Raw genomic sequence first — 19025 nt, forward strand, 5'->3', positions numbered from 1 at the left:
CCATGACAGGAACTCCTACTTAGGATTTATTTGAAATTTATTGTGAGACAGCCATCTATTTCCTACTATTGTATAGCTATCGCATTGTTTCTCCACAATTTATTGAAAAGTTTGCCTTTTTCCTTTTTTTTTTTTTTTTTTTTTGGTCTTTTCTAGGGCCGTACCTATGGCATATGCAAGTTCCTAGGCTAGGGGTCTAATCAGAGCTGTAGCTGCTGGCCTATGCCAGAGCCACAGCAACTCAAGATCCAAGCCACGTCTGCGACCTACACCACAGCTCATGGCAACACTGGATCCTTAACCCACTGAGTGAAGCCAGGGATTTAACCCAAAACCTCTTGGTTCCTAATTGGATTCGTTAACCACTGAGCCATGACGGGAACTCCAGAAAAGTTTGCCTTTTTCACAATATTTTCCTCCAACATTTTACTATGAAAAATTTCAAACTTACAAATAAGTTGAAAGAATTGTACAGTGAGTACTAGCACTCCAAACTTAAGATGTTACTTATTGTGTTGAATTTGCACTGATAATGTGGGCATTCAGCATGCCAAAGTGTATTTATCAGAAGCCACATTCAAAGTTAAAAATGAAGAAAAGGACCATTTTCAATTCCAGATGTCCTTGAGGGCACAATGAAAAATACTTTTTATTATATCTCAACTCTTGGGTCCATGTCTTTTTAATACCTATGCAGCAAATATCACACTACATACTGTTCTGCCCACTTGCGTGATTATTTGAGCTGGGAGCTGAACTGTGCATGAAAGAAGGAATGAATGATAAGACAATCTGGAGGCAGGGCAGACGTTTTCTAGAAATCAACCAAGTGCCACTTCAGGGGAAACAGATGAGGGTGTATTTTGCCAATATAAAATTAATTTTCAAGAGAAAAAAGAATTTTGGACATTTTGTATCTGCCAGTGTGAACTTCACAGATTCCCAATACTTAAGATCAATGATGATATTAGTGAATACAAGTTTTCATACTGTATAATGAAAGAAGTCAACGTTCGAAGATCTGCAGTAGTCAGTGAACTAATATTTTCCAAATGACCATCGCAGGATGCTACAAAATCATTGATAATTGGAGTTCCCATAGCGGCTCAGCAGAAACTAATCTGACTAGTATCCATGAGGACACAGTTTTGATCTCTGGCCTTGCTTAGTGGGTTAAGAATCCGGTGTTGCCCACTGGTAGACCTGGCTGGGATTTGGTGTTGCTGTGGCTGTGGCATAGGCCAGCAGCTACAGCTCGGATTAGACCCCTAGTCTGTGAACTCCATATGCCACTGGTATGGCCCTAAAAAAAAAAAAAGCATTCATAATAAATCCATCTATTTAAAGTGCAAGATTGACCAATGGATTTTAATAGAGTACAAAAAATTCACCTGTATGGTTTCAGATTGTATACTGCAACTGAACTACTTGTTCACCTTTATCTAAGGAGAATACGCACAATTATCTATCTATATTAAAATATTCTGTTTCTAATTACATTCCTATGTGAGGCCAGATTTTTTTAACATACTTCCACAAAACCAACATATTCAATATATTGAATGCAGAAGCACATGGGAGAATCCAGCTGTTTTATATTAAGCCAGACATTTAAAAGATTCTTCCACCCCAAGGAAAAAAAGGAAAACAATGCCACTCTTAATTTTTCTGGTAAATAAATTTAATTTTCATAAAAACATCATTTTTCTCAAATCTTTGCGTTATAAAGTGTAAATTAAGGTTTTTGCCAGGCGGAAAAGAAAGAGTCATATAACGCTTTAACTCAATATACACTCCTCCCGTCTTTATGTTATTAATGTCATTATTTTAACTCTCCGCATATTTAAAGCCGGTCTGCCAACACAGCAATACGCCCGCAGATGCTTCTGAGAGCCGTAGTTCGCCCCGCCCCTTGGTCGCGCTGACGTATTTCCTGTGCGTCCCTAGCGGCCGGCTTTGGCTCAGCACGGATCAGGAACGCCTTGTTCAGCAGACGGCGGCCTCTGACCGTCGCGGTGACTTGAGCTGGAGCCTGCTGACCTCGTCTGCCGTCAGGGCAGGGGTGGAAGCACTGGAGCGGGAGCCTCAGAGTCACGGGCGAGGACCAAGTAGACCTGACCGCCGGGGAGATCGGCTGCGGAGCTCGTCCTCCACGCAGCCTAGCGCTGCCCCGCCCCCCCAGGGGTTGGGGTCCCTTCAAGTTTTGAGGCGGCGGGACAGTACTAGTCTGGCCTGCCTTGCAGCCCTAGCTCGATCGCGTGCGTGTTTGGTGGGCGGACGTGCGGAACCCCTAGCCTATGAGGGAAGCAGGCTCCGCTGTGGGGAGGGCAGGTGCAGGGTCTCGGGGGGCCTTGTGGGCGTGGAAGCGGCAGGGAGTCCGTTTCCCTCATGGTTCTTTTCTCCCACAGCCCTTGGGTCCCGCCATCACCCGCAGGGCGCACAGAACCGGCCAGAATTGGCCGTGGGGATGGCCGCCAGGGTCCGGACAGCTGCCATCTGGGTGAGTAGGGGGTTTTCTCCCGTTTTTAAAAATCTCCCTGAACGCCGACCTGTGCTCATTACGTTTCTTTCAGGGTCGGTCGAACGGAGCTTCCTAGCCACATGGCCTCCTTTAGATGATGTTAGGCCGTCCAGAAGTCCTTCTTGTCATCAGACTGTTAATTTACTCCTTCCTGTAGTCTCTTTTCTGCCAGTTTTGATCTTGAACCTTGAGTTAAACAAGAGGTTAATCATCCATCTTCCAATTTCTTCAACACTTATGTTTTTCTTTTTTTCTTTGTGTCTAAGATCTTTGGCTTCACTTGTTTATTCACTTATTCTACAGTTTTGTTTGTTGTCTTTTGTTTGCTGGACCCTAGGGCAGGTGTGAAGGATGCAAAGATAAATTGTTCCTTCCTTGGAAGAGCAATGGTCTGGTGCGGAGGGTAGGCAAGGAAATAAATGTATAAGTACAGTGATAAGTGGGTGGTGGGGTCCTATGAGAGCTGTGCAAGTGTGTGGGGACACTCAGCGCAGTGTCAGCTTTGGAAGTAAGGACACCCCAAGAAATGCTTTAGAGATGAATAAGAGAGTCTTAAACTGATATTTGAAAGGTGAATGAGGTGAACAAGGGACTGAAGGTCAGCTTAGGAAAAGGAGGTAACAGGCAGATTTACGAGGTTTGAAGTGATCTAGTCTGTTGGTGAACTTTTAACACTTTACAGTTGCTGAAATGTGTGTGGGGATTGTGGGTGATGGTGGTGGTGGAGGGTGTTTTAAGAAATGAGGCCAGGGCCATAGGCAGAGGCCAGATCTACATGGCTTTGAGGATCACATTAAAAACTTGGATTTTGGAGTTCCGGTGGTGGCTCAGCAGTTAACAAACCTGACTAGTATCTGTGAGGATGCAGGGTTTGATCCCTGGCACCATTCAGTGGGTTATGGATCTGGCGTAACATCTGTTTTGGTCCCCTCAGATTCCACCTGGGAGGTGTCCTCCTGTGGGGGGTGCACCCTTCCTGGGGACTTGGGAGATGTGCGGTGTGTGGCTCGTTGCAGGGCACTGCCCTCTTTGGTCAGGTCACATTGCCCAGCTCCTGAGGTTGGTAAGGAAACCAACCCCTGGGGCTGTTTGTGTACGTCTCTGGGCTTTTTTTTTTTTTTTTGACTATCCTGGGAGGCCGATTTTGTTTTTCATTGGGAGATTTTAAAAACTCCACTGCCAGTGTCCTGCTCTCAGTGTTTAACACCAAAATGTAAGACTCAGTGGGCGGTAAGTGAACTGTTCATCTCAGTGCTTAATACCAACAAGTAAGACTCAAGTGAGAAAAATGAGTTGTTCATGGACATCCAGATATGAGAGAAGAAGCTACTGACAAACAGGCCGTCTCATCTGAAATCTGTTACCATGTGCACCTGCCTCAAGCAGGGTCGTTTACTACTTAGCACCTGTCATCTTGTTCTTTGTAAGCTGTTTACAGCTTAGGGCGGTTGCTGTGCTTTGGGAGCTCCCGGGGGCCTGTGCACAGCCTGGGGTGGGGCACTGTTGTCCTTTCCCTTCTGCCCCAAGAGGCACTGCCCAGTATGTAGACCCCATTCACCCAGGGGAGATGTGCACTAACTCTAAGCCCGCTCTTGAGTCTGCAGGTCCCACCTCTCCAGGAACGAGACAGTGCATGTGAGAGGATCAAAAAGCCCCAAGGTGAGGAATCCATCCTGGGTGAGGAGACCACTGAGCAGAGGCCTCTCCCTGGAGGAGAGGGGCAGAGGCACAGGAGTCCCAGGACAGAGCGGGTCCTTGAATGGCTATTTATTTCCCAGGAGCAGTTGAAAACCACCAAGTCCTGGGTAAGTTGCTTCTTATTGCTACTTCTTTTCTTTTTTTTTCTTTTTTTTTTTTTTTTTTGGTCTTTTGTCTTTTGTCTTTTTAGGGCCACACCTGCAGCATATGGAGGTTTCCAGGCTAGGGGTGGAATTGGAGCTGTAGGTGCCGACCTACGCCACAGCCACAGCAATGCCAGATCTAAGCCGAATCTGGGACCTACACCACAGCTCACGGCAATGCCAGATCCTTAACCCACTGAGTGAGGCCAGGGATCAAACCCGAAACCTCATGGTTCCTAGGAGATTTGTTTCTGCTGTGCTGTGACGGGAACTCCTGGGTTTTTTTTCTTTTATTGCTAGTGCTTTTTGTGTCCAGTCTGAGAACTTTTATCTTATCCAAAGCTCATGAAGACGTTTTTCTTTGTTCACATTTAGATTCACACTACTTTTAGAATTAATATTTATGTTTGGCGTGAGTGGGGGGTCACAACTTATTTTTTCATCAACTCATCTAACTGACCCAATCTCACAGATGTGATTGACCTCTACCTATGGCTCTAAAGTGATATATTGTCAGATGTCAACAGGTTTCAAAACTCTTCATTCAGAACAAAACATTTTAGCTTTGATAGAGTCCATTTTCCCAATTTTAATTTGTTGTTGTTGTTGTTGTTGTTCTTTTTGTCTTTTCTAGGGCTGCACCTGTGGCATATGGAGGTTCCCAGGGTAGGAGTCTAATCGGCGCTGTAGCCACCAGCCTACACCACAGCTCATGCAACGCCAGATCCTTAACCCACTGAGCGAGACCAGGGATCAAACCCGCAACCTCATGGTTTCTAGTCAGGTTCGTTAACCACTGCACCACGACGGGAACTCCCCCAATTTTAATTTTTTAAAATGGGTTTTGGGTGTTTGAGTTGTGGCTCAGCAGTAACAAATCCGGCTAGTATCCATGAGGATGTGGGTTCGATCCCTGGCCTTACTCAATGGGTTAAGGATCCAGTATTGCGGTGAGCTGTGGTATAGGTTGCAGACACAGCTCGGATCCCATGTTGCTGTGGTTGTGTTACAAGCCTGCAACTGTAGTTCTTATTCAACCCCTAGCCTAGGAACTTGCATATGTCACTGGTGTGGCCCTAAAAAGACAAAAAATAAATAAAATGGGTTTTACTTTTGGCGTCATGTCTAAAAATCTCATTGCCCAAAGTAAAGGTCACAAATTAAAAAAAGTTTTTTCCTGGAGTTTCCTTTGTGTTGCAGTAGTAATGAACCTGACTAGCATCCATGAGGATGCGGGTTCCATCCCTGGCCTCTCTCAGTGGGTTAAGGATCTGGCATTGCCGTCACTTGTGATATAGGTTACAGATGCAGTTTGGATCCAGCATTACTGTGGTGTGGGCTGGCAGCTGCAGCTCTGATTCGACTCCTAGCCTCGGAACTTCCATATGCCACAAGTGTGGCCCTGAAAAGCAAAAAAGAAAAGAAAATTTCCTCTGGACCCTATACAATTTGACCTTTAACATATAAGTCCGTGAACCATTTTTAGTTAATTTTTGTATAAGGTCTAGGGTATATTTTGAGATTTGTTTTTTTACATCTGTGAATGTGCAAGTCTACAAGCACCATTTGTTGAAAAGATTATTCTTTCAGTGTTGAATTGCTTCTCTGTCTGTGGGGGTGAAAAAAAATCAAGAATCAATGTGAGTTCCCTAGTGGTCTAGTGCTTAGAACTTAGCTCTTTCACCACTGTGGCCCAGGTTCAATCTCTGGTCTGGGAACTGAGGTTGCACATCAAGCCACTGCATGCTGTGGTGGAAAACACCAGCAGCAACAGCAAGCAAGAGACAGCATTTATGTGAGTCTGTTTCTAGGCTCTCTTTTCTGTTCCATTGATCTTTGTGTCTAATCTTGATTGTATAGAAAGTCTTAAAGTGGGCTAATGGAAGTGCTACGTCTTTGTTCATATTTGTTTTGGCTGTTTTTTTGCCTTTCCATATTAATTGTAGAAGAATTTGTGGATAAATGCAAAAAAGCTTGTTAGGACTGATTGTAATTAAAATAAATATAAATCAAATTAGGGATAATTTGCATCTTAACAGTATTGAGTTTTCTAATTCATGAACACCCTTTATCTTTCTTTTTTTTTTTTTTTTGAACTTTTATTTATTTATTTGCTTTTTAGGGCTGCACCTGCAGCATATGGAGGTTCCCCTATGCCACAGCTACAGCACAGCTCACAGCAACACAGGATCTTTAACCCACTGAGTGAGGCCAGAGATCAAACCCGAAGCCTCATGGTTCCTAGTCAGATTCGTTTCCACTGTGCCATGATGGGAACTCCAAGATCTTTTATTTTTTGAAACCACTGTTTGTAGTTTTAAGCATACATATGCTGCACATATATTTCCTTTTATCATCTTAACCATTTTAAGTGACAATTCAGTGATATTAAATACATTCATAATGTTGGCAATCATAACCACCATCCATCTCCATAACATTCTTTCTTTTGTAAAACTGAAGCTCAGAGTTCCCTTTGTGGCTCAGCAGTAACAAACCCAGCTAGCATCCATGAGGCCACAGGTTCCATTCCTGGCCCTGCTCAGTGGGTTAAGGATCTGACCTGGCCATGAGCTGCAGTATAGGTTCCAGGCATGACTGGGATCTAGCATTGCTGTGGCTGTGGCTGTGGCTGTGATGTAGGCTGGCAGCAGCAGCTCCAATTCAACCCCTAGCCTGGGAACTTGCATACGCCACAGGGGCAGCCCCCCCCAAAAAAAAGCAAAGCAAGAAAGAAAAACAGGCAAGCAGAGCCCTAAAAAGACCAAAACAAAAAAAAAAAAAAAAAAAAAAAAACCTGAAGCTCTGTACCTATTAAACAATAACTCCCAATTCCCCCTTCCCCATAGCCTCTAGCAACCACAATTGTGCTTTCTGTTTCTATGATTTTAACTACTCTAAATACCTCATATAAGTGAATTCATACAGTAGTTGTCTTTTTGTGCCTGGCTTATGTCTTTGTGTCTCTATATCTAAAGTGAATTTCTCATTGACAGCTTATAGTTGTGTCATATTTTTAATCCATGCTGCGAAAATCTGTCATTTCATTGGAAATTTTAATTAATTTATGCCTATCATAATTACTCATAAGGAAGGACTTATTTTTGTCATTTTGCTATTTGTTTTCTGTATGCCATATAGCTTTTTGGTTGTCCAGTCCCTGTATTACTGTCTTTTGTGTTTAAGTGAAAAATTTTTTTTTTTTTTTTTGTCTTTTTTGTTGTTGTTGCTATTTCTTGGGCCACTCCCACGGCATATGGAGGTTCCCAGGCTAGGGGTTGAATCGGAGCTGTAGCCACTGGCCTACTCCAGAGCCACAGCAACGCGGGATGCGGGATCCGAGCCGCGTCTGCAACCTACACCACAGCTCACGGCAACGCCAGATCGTTAACCCACTGAGCAAGGGCAGGGACCGAACCCGCAACCTCGTGGTTCCTAGTCGGATTCGTTAACCACTGCGCCACGACGGGAACTCCTTAAGTGAAATTTTGTAGTGAAATGTCTAAATTCCTTTCTCATTTGCTTTTGTGTAAGTTTTATAATTATTTTTTGTGGTTACCATGATATACATTTAACGTACTGACGTTATGATATTCTAATTTGAATCTATACCAGCTTAAGTTCAATAACATACAAACACTATGCTCCTTTATAGCTTTGTCCCACCTCTTTTGGTTGTCAATGTCACAAGATTACATCTTTGTACATTGTGGGCCCCAAAAGCATAAACTAATAATTATTTCAAAAGCAGTAGTCTCTTTATAGTTATGTAGAAAAAGAAAATGTAGAGTTACAAATCAAAATTAAAATAATACTGGCATTAATAATTGCTCATGTATTTACCTTTATTCAAGTCTTTATTTCTTCAAACAGCTTCAGGATATATTCCAGTGCCTTTTTATTTCACCTGCAGGACTTCCTTGAGCATTTCTTGCAAAGCAGGTCTAGTGGTAGCAAACTCCGTTTTGTTTTTCTGGGAATGTCCTAATTTCCACCTCACTTTTGAAGGACCATTTTTGTCAGATACAAGATTCTTGGCTGACAGTTTGCTTTCTCTCCACTCTTTTGAATGTATGGGTTCATTGCCTTTGGTCTCCAAAAGCTCTGATGAGCAGTCTGCTTATAATCTTACTGAGGAGCCCTTGTATGTGACAAATCATTTCTCTCTTGATACTTTCAAGGTTCTCTCTTTGTCTTTATGCACAGAAATTTTGATTATATTAAATTTCTTTGAGTTCATAGTTTTGGGAGTCTGTTAAGCTTCTTGGATGTTTATGTCATATCAAATTTGAAATTTCGGTTTCAAATTTGGAGTTGTCAGTTTGTTGAAAATTTTAGCCATCTGAGACATAAAGAGTTTCTCACTGTTTTAGTTTTCAATTCCCTGATGACATATGATGTTGAGCGTCTTTTCATACGCTTATTTGCCAACTGGATATCTTGACATTCAGATCCGTTGCCCCACGAAGTGGCTGCTGCTTAGAGCTGTTCCCTTTTTTATTCCACCTAATTTTGCTATGTCTTCTCCTTAGTGGTGGCTCTTGCAGTCCCCGTGCGCAGACTCAGTATGACCCTTTCTACCACACAGCTCTCGACTCCTCTGTCGTGTTCTCCATGTGGCCTTTTGTCTCAGCGTCTTTGACTCCCTGTTGCACTTCTGTATATTTAACTTTGCATTCCTCTTCAGTGCTGAACTCTTCTTGTGGCAGGACAGTCTTTTATCCATTTTTATATCACCTGCACCTAGTTGAACACCTGGTACACGGTCTTCTCATTTGTTGAATGAAAAGTTAACTAACGTAACATTGCACATTGATGGGATGTTTTTAGTACATTTTTGTTTTTTTCTCAAAATAGCATGTTAATAATGGACACCCTTGGCAGACTTTTGTTCATGACAAACTCGGTAAGATAATTTGAGATTGAATAGGGATATGCTATTTCAGGGACCATTGTCCTTCATGGATGTATTTGTTGACTTCACCTGGGAGGAGTGGCAACTGCTGGACCCAGCTCAGAAGCACCTATACAGGAGTGTGATGTTGGAGAACTATAGCAACCTGGTGTCCCTGGGTAGGTATGGCCTCCTTGAGAGAATTGTGTGTAATCTTCTATCTTCCCCTTGATTGCTGAAAGCTGGGTGACTTTATAAAATACTTGGTGGTTTGGGGCTTATATTTAGAGGCCAAGATTTCTCATTCTCCCTTTGGCATGAGGATATGCTGGCTGAACTGTGCCCAGAGTGCAGAAGGGCAGCTTCATCCTGCTGCCTCTTCCCCATCCTGAGTCCTACATCCCAGGTGGCTTTGGTTCAGGTTGTCTGTGATTTTCCATTCACAGGGTATCAGCACACCAAACCCAGGATCATTTTCCAGTTGGAACAAGAAGAGCCACGGTTGATGCAAATCCCAAGTCAGGGCCATCCAGGTGAGTGTCAGGACATTTAGATCTTTGCCTCCTTATTCAGAATTGGCCTGAGTTCTGCCATGATGCTCTCTGTGACATTCACCCACTTTTACTTCTGTTTTTTTTGGTCTTTTTAGGGTCTTGCCCATGGCATATGGAGTTTCCCAGGCTAGGGGTCCAATTGGAGCTGTAGCCACTGGGCCTATGCCACAGCCACAGCAATGCCAGATCTGAGCCTCGTCTGTGACCTATACCACAGCTCACGGCAACGCCGGATCCTTAACCCACAGAGCAAGGCCAGGGATCGAACCTTTGTCCTTGTGGATGCCAGTCAGATTCATTTCTGCTGAGCCACAACAAGAACTCCATCTTTTTAAAATTCCTTACATTTATATTCAACAACCCCAGTTCTGGTTTCTTTCTCCTTGAAACCTATTTATTAGGAGATTCTACCCTTCTCTTTCTCCTTGCTGATCATTTTGTCATCACTGTCCTTTCTAAATGTATTCCTGCATCATTTGATAATATCATTTATCCTGCCTGAAGCCTTTCCCTCGTCCTTACTCATGTGACACCCCATTGATCCCGCTTTCAGCACTGCATGACTTCATGCTTGACTGGCCTCGTTTGCTCTTCCCTCTGAGTCTAAAAAGGTCTTTTTATATTCTCCACTTTCCCTGTATATTGAAAGTTTTAAAATACTTCCAATCTGAAGATTGAAACTCCTCCTCTGTTGGGGACTGACGGCCTTTCTCCCTTTGATCTGCCCTTTGGTCTTGGGTTGATTGGTCTCTGGTTGTCCTCCCTGCATGAACCACTCCCTTGTCTGCTTTTCAGAAACCGGAGGTGTGGAGTTCCTGTCATGGCGCAGCGGTTAACGAATCCGACTAGAAACCATTAGGTTGTGGGTTTGATCCCTGGCCTTGCTCAGTGGGTTAAGGATCTGGTGTTGCTGTGAGCTATGGTATAGGTCGCAGACGAGGCTCGGATCTGGTGTTGCTGTGGCTTTAACGTAGGCCAGCAGCTGCAGCTCCGATTTGACCCCTAGCCTGGGAACCTCCATATGCCGCGGGTGCGGCCCTAGAAAAGACAAAAACAAAAACCAGAGGTGGAGTGTCTCTTCCACTGCCCCAACCCTCTGTTATACCCTCTCCCCTTCCTGTCTGTCTGTTTTATTCTGCTCCTGTTTCTTCTTTTTGGCATTGGGGAGTGAGCTTGAGTCTTCTTTATATACAGTTCTCTTTACCATTCTTTCTATAATCTGTTAGTATTTCGGTCCTTTAAAAATAAGTCTTTCGAGGCCTCCATCTTCTCGATTCCACCCCCCCTCCCCGAAAGGCTAACATTATCTCATTTCTTGTTTGTCCTACTTATTTGCTACAAATGTGCACCTTTTACTCTTATTATATTCTTAGTTCACCTTGATGTTACTCTCAGATATGTTTCCTAAGCACCTCTATGTTCTGTCCTAAGCATGGCAGGACAAATCAGCAGGTAATTTTGTGTCATTAGGATTGGTATGGCTGCAATTTTTGATTAATCCTAAATCAGCCTGTTTGATCAGAAGTGATTTATTATCACAAAGTGTCCTAAGTGGGGCAGTTCTAGGGACAACTGAGTGACTGAGTCACTAAATGGCCTTGCCATTCTCAGTATGTCAGTGTTCTCCTCAGATAATAAACCTCTCTGGTGTCATCGTAGATGACTGCTACAGTTCCCGCTGGCAGATGTTGTACCAGTGGGCAGTGAATTAACAAAGACTCTTTCTTCCCACATGGCTCTTTTCATCAGGCATTACAATCTGTATCAGGAAGCCCCAGTAGATTTACCTTGTTCTGTAGACTAGATTTTTATCACATACCCCTATCTAAAGAAGACTGGCAATGGAAATGAGACCATCACTATTGGCTCAGATAAGTCATGCTTCACCTTTGATCAAGGTGGTAGGCATGGCGAGAGGTCTCCATTTTCTTGCACACATGCCTTTAGGATGGAGAAGGGGACAAAATCAGGTTTCTGCCACCGGGAAAAGGGCAGCAGGACTATTATGTAGGCACTGTCCACCATCTACCTCTTTTTCTAGGCAGCATCCAGTCACACCCTTCTTTTTCTCCATCTGTCTTCAAAAATACTGTGTCACCCCAATTTTTATTCTTCTACTATATTAGTGCAAGTCTAGGATCCTTGTTTCTGTGAACACTTCTGGTGGTTCTTCATGGTCTGGGGATCTTTGATTAAAGATGAGTTATCCACATATAATCCACCAGACAGAGTAGTAAAGTACAGGGCAGGTACAACAGGAAGCCCATCTGGGAGAGCAGCAGCCATGGTACCACAGGGAAGCCACTGGTTACAGTGCACTGGAACCCAGGCTGGGTAAGCTGTGCCAGGGCTTCTTGTTGCCATGGCCTGGTAAGCCCTGGGTTCTGCATAATTTCCTTTTCTGTTTTCTTCTGCAGCTAAACTCAAGCTCAGTCACAGCCAGTAATCATGTTTACTATAGCCTTGAGTCATGTTTAAATTATTTTTAATCTTGTGATCCTTGTGAATCCTGTCTTCTAGCCACTTCTTTCCTTATTTCTTGAATTCCTTATACTTTCCCTTGAGATACCAGTAATCATCTCATTTTCTGCCATTGTTGTTGCAAAGAAAATGCTCAATAGCAAATTCATTAGATTTCATGGAAAATCAAATGAAGGAAGCCAGAGATGTCAACCAAGGAAACATAAGGATGGGTGTGGTACCAGCAACAGGATTGGAGGAGAAAAGTAACTGAAATTGACAGATTCAGTGACCATGAACTTCAAAAGACTTTAGGGACAACACACAGCCAAATGTATGAGCAAAGCTAATTCTAGATCAGAGATTTATTATTCATGGGCCTGTTTTCTTCTTGGTAGGAACATTTCTGACTTTAAGACCTTGTAATAGCCAGTAATACTTCTTCCAAAGGCACTGAAATGGTCAAACATGTTTGTATTTGCCCCCGTTGCACAGTAGGTTAAGAATCTGACTGCAGTGGTTCCAGTTACTGTGGAGGTGCAAGTTTAACCCCAGCCTAGGGTAGAGGGTTAAAGGATTCAGCATTGCTGCAGCTGCGACTCAGATTTAACCCCTGGCCCAGGAACTTCCATATGGTGCAAATGTGGCCATAAAATAAAATTTTAAAAAACTGAAATAGCATGCTCATATTCATTTCTTAGTGTGTTGAAGAGGGGTAGTGCCCCAGTTGGCAATGTTTAGGGAAATATAATTTAAAATTTGCAAACAGAATGGATAAGAGGACACAGATTTAGAATGTAGGGAAACCTGGAATGACTTATGAAGATCATATGATGTGCTGTCTTCAAACCTGAACTTGCTACTCTGTTCTCTTAATTCCCTTCTGTCCATTGCCTTGGTCAGTGTATTACTTTGAGACATCCAAATCAACTCTACCCATTCACTCCTCAATTTAACCTCCAAATATTGGTCATTGTGCCTGAGGACTTAGTCCATGTCCTGTTCCCTATCTACTTTGTATCTTTGGATTTGAGGCTCTTTTAAAATGTTTTTAAACAGCATTGTCCACCCTGCCCCCTCTGCTTTTCATTCACTCGGGGAAAAACAATTTCATCTCTTTTATTAACCCTTTGCTGTGGTGTAGGTTTCCATCATGGCTCAGTGGTAACAAACCTGACTAGGATTCATGAGAATGCAGGGTTTAATCCCTGACCTTGCTCAATGAGTTAAGGATCTGGTGTTGCTATGAGCTGCAGTGTAGGTCACAGACGCAGCTCTGATCTGGCATTGCTGTGGTTGTGGCATAGGCTGGCAGCTACAGCTCCCATTCGATCCCTAGCCTGGGAACTTCCGTATGCCATGGGTTCAGAAACAAAAAACAGAAATGTTTCTTGTAGTATTTACCTCCATGTTTTCTAAATAACCAGTTTATTTAGTGCACCTTGATTTTTCTCCTCTAATTACTCAGTATGAAAGGTAAAGATTTAACTCTATTGCATCCTCCTCCCCTATGCACTCCATGATATATACAGTGTTCTTCCCATCATCCTATTTCATACTTTTGGTTAAATCAGTCTTCAGTTTTTACATCTTCACAACAATGTAAATTCTGCTCACAAATAACTCATGCAAGTTAACAATGGTTATTTTTTGTTTATAAATCATTTTTTCTCTTGAGTTTTATTTATTTACCTGTTCAGTTTTCTCCAGTATCATTAATGTATTTATAATTAATTTAACCCCAGAATCTTCTTCACATCTCAATATTCTTGTAATACATTCAAGTAAATTCGTGATTCTGTCATCTTCATCTTCCTAGTGACATCATTCCCATGTCATTTGACTTGCTCCAGTGTAACCTACCTAATTTTTCTGAAGACGTGGGTGTATAGTTTTTATCCTAGAATCTCCTTTCAGATGTTCTTTGCTATTTTTATTGTTATTTTTTTTCTTGGTTTATTTTGTTGGTACACCTCTCACAATATCTTCTTCTGAAAGGGTGCATTTAATATAAATTTTGAGACCTCTGCCTCTGAAAATGTTTAAACTTTATTCCTGAATACTCTGTTTTTTCTCCTCTGTAGTGATGCTAATGAGAAGTCAGATGCCATTATAAATTTTGATCCATTGTATGAAACTTTTTTTGGTTTCTCTGGAAGCTTTACTAGCTGCTGCTTGTCGTCAGTGTTCTGAAACATCACGATGATGTTTCTTGTGAGTTATTTTCATCTATTTGGGTATTTAGTGAAACTTTATTCCCAAGAGGCCTGTAAACCAATCTTCTATGTTTCTGCTCTTTCTCCTGAGCACAATGTTTGGCACATGATAGCTATATAACAGTTATTTGTTGAGTTAAACTAATGCCCAGAGATCCCTTTCTACCTCTTTGTATTTTGCTCATTTTTTTCTTGTACCTCCTAAAGAAGACATTTTGTAGAATTGTAAAACTCAAGACTATCTTTATTGTCATTTCCGTGTGCCAATTTTCATGTTTCATTTTGCATTGTTTTCCCCAGTGCCCAGGAGTTTGCGTATGTTTACACTTGAGGATTTATTTATATTCAGAAATGATATCTGAAACTAAAAGAAAAACCTTATGACGTGGCATTTTTAAGGCAATTTTATGCTATGATCCTTTTACTATTTATAAGATACAGTATTTTCATTTCTAGATAAAGTGTGGGAAATTGATCATATGGAATGGCATCGGGAAAAACAAGTCAAGCTGGGAAGTGTTGCAAAAGGCTATCAGTGTACTACATTTGGAAGACTATGTCTTCTTAGTGCAAATTATGTTTCTTCAAGACAAAAGCTTCATACATGTGTCACACATGAAAAGAGTTTGAAATATAATATAGATTTCAGTAATAATTATGCTGGAAAGAATCCTAATGGGTTTCATGCAGTTAGGGAATCATTCTTCCATTCTAAACATGAACAAGCAGTTATTGGAATAAAATACAGTGAAACTAATGAATTTGGAAAAGCTATCAACAGAAAGTCACAGCTCATATATCAGCCAGTGCATATGAGAGGGAAACCCTTTGAATGCAGTTTCTGTGGGAAGGCCTTCAGTGCCAAGTCCTATGTTGTGGTACATCAGCAAACTCATGCAGAAGAAAAACCCTACAAATGCAATGGATGTGAGAAAGACTTCAGCAGTAAGTCCTACTTCATTGTTCATCAGAGAACTCATGCAGGAGAGAAACTCCATGAATGCAGTGAATGTGGGAAAACTTTCAGTTTCAGTTCACAACTCATTATACATCAGCAAATTCACACAGGGAAGACTCCCCATGAATGCTGTGAATGTGGAAAAGTCTTCAGTAGGAAAGTTCAGCTCATTTCACACCAGAGAACTCATGCAGGAAAGAAACCTTATGGGTGTAATGAATGTGGGAAAACTTTTGGCTTGAAATCACAGCTCATTGTACATCAGAGAATTCATACAGGAGAGAAGCCCTTTGAATGCAGTGATTGTCAGAAAGCCTTTAATACAAAGTCAAACCTTATTGTACATCAGAGAACACACACGGGGGAGAAACCTTATGGTTGTAGTGAATGTGGGAAAGCCTTTACTTTCAAGTCACAGCTCATTGTACATCAGGGAGCACACACTGGGGTAAAACCCTATGGATGTAATCAGTGTGGAAAAGCTTTCAGTTTGAAGTCACAGCTCATTGTACATCAGAGGAGTCACACAGGAGTGAAACCCTTTGGATGCAGTGAATGTGGGAAAGCTTTCAGAAGCAAATCCTACCTCATTATACATATGAGGACTCACACTGGAGAGAAGCTCCATGAATGCAGTGAATGTGGAAGAGCCTTCAGTTTTAACTCACAACTCGTTATACATCAGAGAATTCACACAGGGGAGAATCCCTATGAGTGCCATGAATGTGGGAAAGCCTTCAGTCGGAAGTACCAACTCATTTCACACCAGAGAACTCATGCAGGGGAGAAGCCCTATGAATGCAGTGACTGTGGGAAAACTTTTGGTTTGAAATCACAGCTCATTATACATCAGAGAACTCATACAGGGGAGAAACCCTTTGAATGCAGTGATTGTCAGAAAGCCTTTAATACAAAGTCAAACCTTATTGTACATCAGAGAACACACACGGGGGAGAAACCTTATGGTTGTAGTGAATGTGGGAAAGCCTTTACTTTCAAGTCACAGCTCATTGTACATCAGGGAGCACACACTGGGGTAAAACCCTATGGATGTAATCAGTGTGGAAAAGCTTTCAGTTTGAAGTCACAGCTCATTGTACATCAGAGGAGTCACACAGGAGTGAAACCCTTTGGATGCAGTGAATGTGGGAAAGCTTTCAGAAGTAAATCCTACCTCATTATACATATGAGGACTCATACCGGGGAGAAACCACATGAGTGCAGTGAGTGCGGGAAATCCTTCAGTTTCAATTCACAACTTATTGTACATCAGAGAATTCACACAGGAGAAAATCCCTATGAATGCAGTGAATGTGGGAAAGCCTTTAATAGAAAAGATCAACTCATCTCACATCAGAGAACTCATGCTGGGGAGAAACCTTACCAGTGCAGTGAGTGTGGGAAAGCCTTTAGTAGCAAGTCATACCTTATTATACACATGAGAACTCATTCAGGAGAGAAACCATATGAATGTAACAAATGTAGAAAAGCCTTCATTTGGAAGTCACTGCTTATTGTGCATGAGCGAACTCATACAGGGGAAAACCCTTATAAATGCAGTCAGTGTGGTAAATCCTTCAGTGGAAAATTACAGCTTGTTGTACATCAGAAAATGCACACAAGAGAGAAGCCCTATGAATGCAATGAGTGTGAAAAAGCCTTCTTTAGGAAATCTCAGCTCATTGTACATCAGAGGATTCATTCAGGGGAGAAACCCTATGGATGCAGTGAATGTGGAAAAACCTTCTCTCAGAAATCAATTCTCAGTGCACATCAGAGGACTCATACAGGAGAGAAACCCTGTAAATGCACTGAATGTGGGAAAGCCTTTTGTTGGAAGTCACAGCTCATTATGCATCAGAGAACTCATGCAGATGAGGAATGTATTGGTGAATTAAATGTAAGAAACTTTGTCTCGAAAGTCAATTCACAGGAAGTTCGAGAAAGTTCAAACGGAAGAGAGACTTTGTAAATGAAATCATCACATTGTACACCAGAAAACTCATACTGAATAGAAACTTTATGTATGTACAGCATGTGGAAGGGCATCCACAGTAAGCTGGTTTTTTATACACACAAAAAATACCAGTAAATGTACACAGGAACCCTATGAATTCAGTTAACCCTGTGAAAGTTCTCAGTGGAAGTCATAACTTTAAGTTCATGCAGCTGAGGAAAAATATGAATGAAGTGAATGTCAGAAAGTCATTTTTAATACACTAAACATTCATGAAAAGGAAATTCCATAACACAAATTAGGATAGAATACAATCCTTTGGAATTCATAATTTATTAAGGATTAAGATAATGAGAGAAAATACAGAACCAATGAATTAGAAATATCCGAAGCTCATACCTTGGAGAAATCATGCTATAAGTTAGGGAATTTCTTCATCTAAAATTGACAAAACTTCAGCCAAAAAAAAAAAAAAGATCTATGAATGTTGCAGATGGGGCAAAGCCTCATTAAGAGGGTTTGCTTCAAATTTTTTTTTGATTCATTTGGAAAGAATAATCATAATTTAAGGAAATTATGTTCCATATGTTCCAAACCTTTAGGAAAAGATTGGAGAAACTATTTAACTATCAATGATAGGCATGTTCATAAAAGAACATAAAGATTTTTCTTTCTTTTTTTATTTTTCTTTTTCAGCCACCCTGAGGCATATGGAGGTTCCGGGCCATGGATCAGATTGGAGCCAGGTCCTTTAACCCACTCTGTTGGGCCAGGGATCAAACCTATGTCCTGTTGCTACAGAGATGCCACTGATCATGTTGCACCACAGCAGAAACACCAGATTTTTTCAAAGTGTGTAAATAAATGTAATAATTGGGATAACAATAAGGATTATATCATGAGACCTAGGGGGATATTTAGGTGTTATCTTCTCTTTACTATAAATAGGAGTTTTTTGCAGTTTGACATTTTATTTGTGAGTGCCACATTTAATAGATAAATTAGCTAGATAAGAATACCATCCTATCCCTTTCCCAGGGATTTCTACTCTGCATAACAACATTCTTAAATCCAACTTGTTACTAGAATAATGCAGCATTAAATATGCATTTCAGTGCTTCAAACCTTTTCTCTATTTTGTACTCTTTGTAAGTGGGCCTGACAGCTACCTCTTTAGTTATATAATCAACATAGTGCACGTTTCATGTCGTTACAACCGGTTCAGCCCTCACTGGATAGAATCTTGATTTCCTTTAAGAGAATTCACAGTGTGTGTAGTCATGATGGGATCATCATTCAAAATGCCCTGCCAGGAGTTCCCATTGTGGCTCAGTGGGTTAAGAACCCAACTAGTATCCATGAAGGTGTGAGTTTGATTCCTGGCCTTGCTAGGGTGGGTTAAGAATCTGGCATTGCCATGAGCTGTGGTATAGTTCACAGATACAAGCTCAGATTCCTGAGTTGCTGTGGCTATGGTAGGCTCGCAGCTGCAGCTCCAATTCAACCCTTAGCCTGGGAATTTCCATATGCCACAGGTGTGACCCTAAAAAGAAAAAGAAAAAAAAATAAAAACAAACACAAAGTACCCTGCCAGGAGTTGGCTGAGATGCTCTAAAAATTAAAT

At 41.6% G+C, this 19025-nt stretch overlaps 1 protein-coding gene across 13 annotated transcripts; it reads left to right on the forward strand.

The window, feature by feature from the left end:
• The first annotated feature begins 1926 nt into the window (after positions 1 to 1926).
• ZNF268 (zinc finger protein 268) lies at positions 1927 to 18525 on the forward strand. Of its 13 annotated transcripts, none has more exons than XM_084993378.1 (7): positions 1927 to 2258; positions 2409 to 2500; positions 4119 to 4180; positions 4300 to 4326; positions 9309 to 9435; positions 9703 to 9789; positions 14943 to 18525. In XM_084993378.1, exons 5-7 carry the CDS (start codon positions 9324 to 9326, stop codon positions 17414 to 17416), a joined length of 2673 nt encoding a protein of 890 aa, XP_084849504.1. In that variant the 5' UTR covers positions 1927 to 2258; positions 2409 to 2500; positions 4119 to 4180; positions 4300 to 4326; positions 9309 to 9323; the 3' UTR covers positions 17417 to 18525. The 13 variants fall into 13 exon arrangements, with proteins under 13 accessions (XP_084849504.1, XP_084849503.1, XP_020928542.2 ...); XM_084993377.1 differs by having other exon boundaries at positions 4126 to 4180; XM_021072883.2 differs by having other exon boundaries at positions 1927 to 2108; positions 4126 to 4180; positions 14928 to 18525.
• The last annotated feature ends 500 nt before the right edge of the window (positions 18526 to 19025 follow it).

The sequence above is a fragment of the Sus scrofa genome, chromosome 14 (assembly GCF_054392235.1).
Source record: "Sus scrofa isolate SSC_HxYL_T2T_F1_AM1 chromosome 14, Sscrofa_HxYL_maternal_Yorkshire_Landrace_v2.0, whole genome shotgun sequence".
In the NCBI taxonomy this organism is placed as follows: Eukaryota; Metazoa; Chordata; class Mammalia; order Artiodactyla; family Suidae; genus Sus; species Sus scrofa.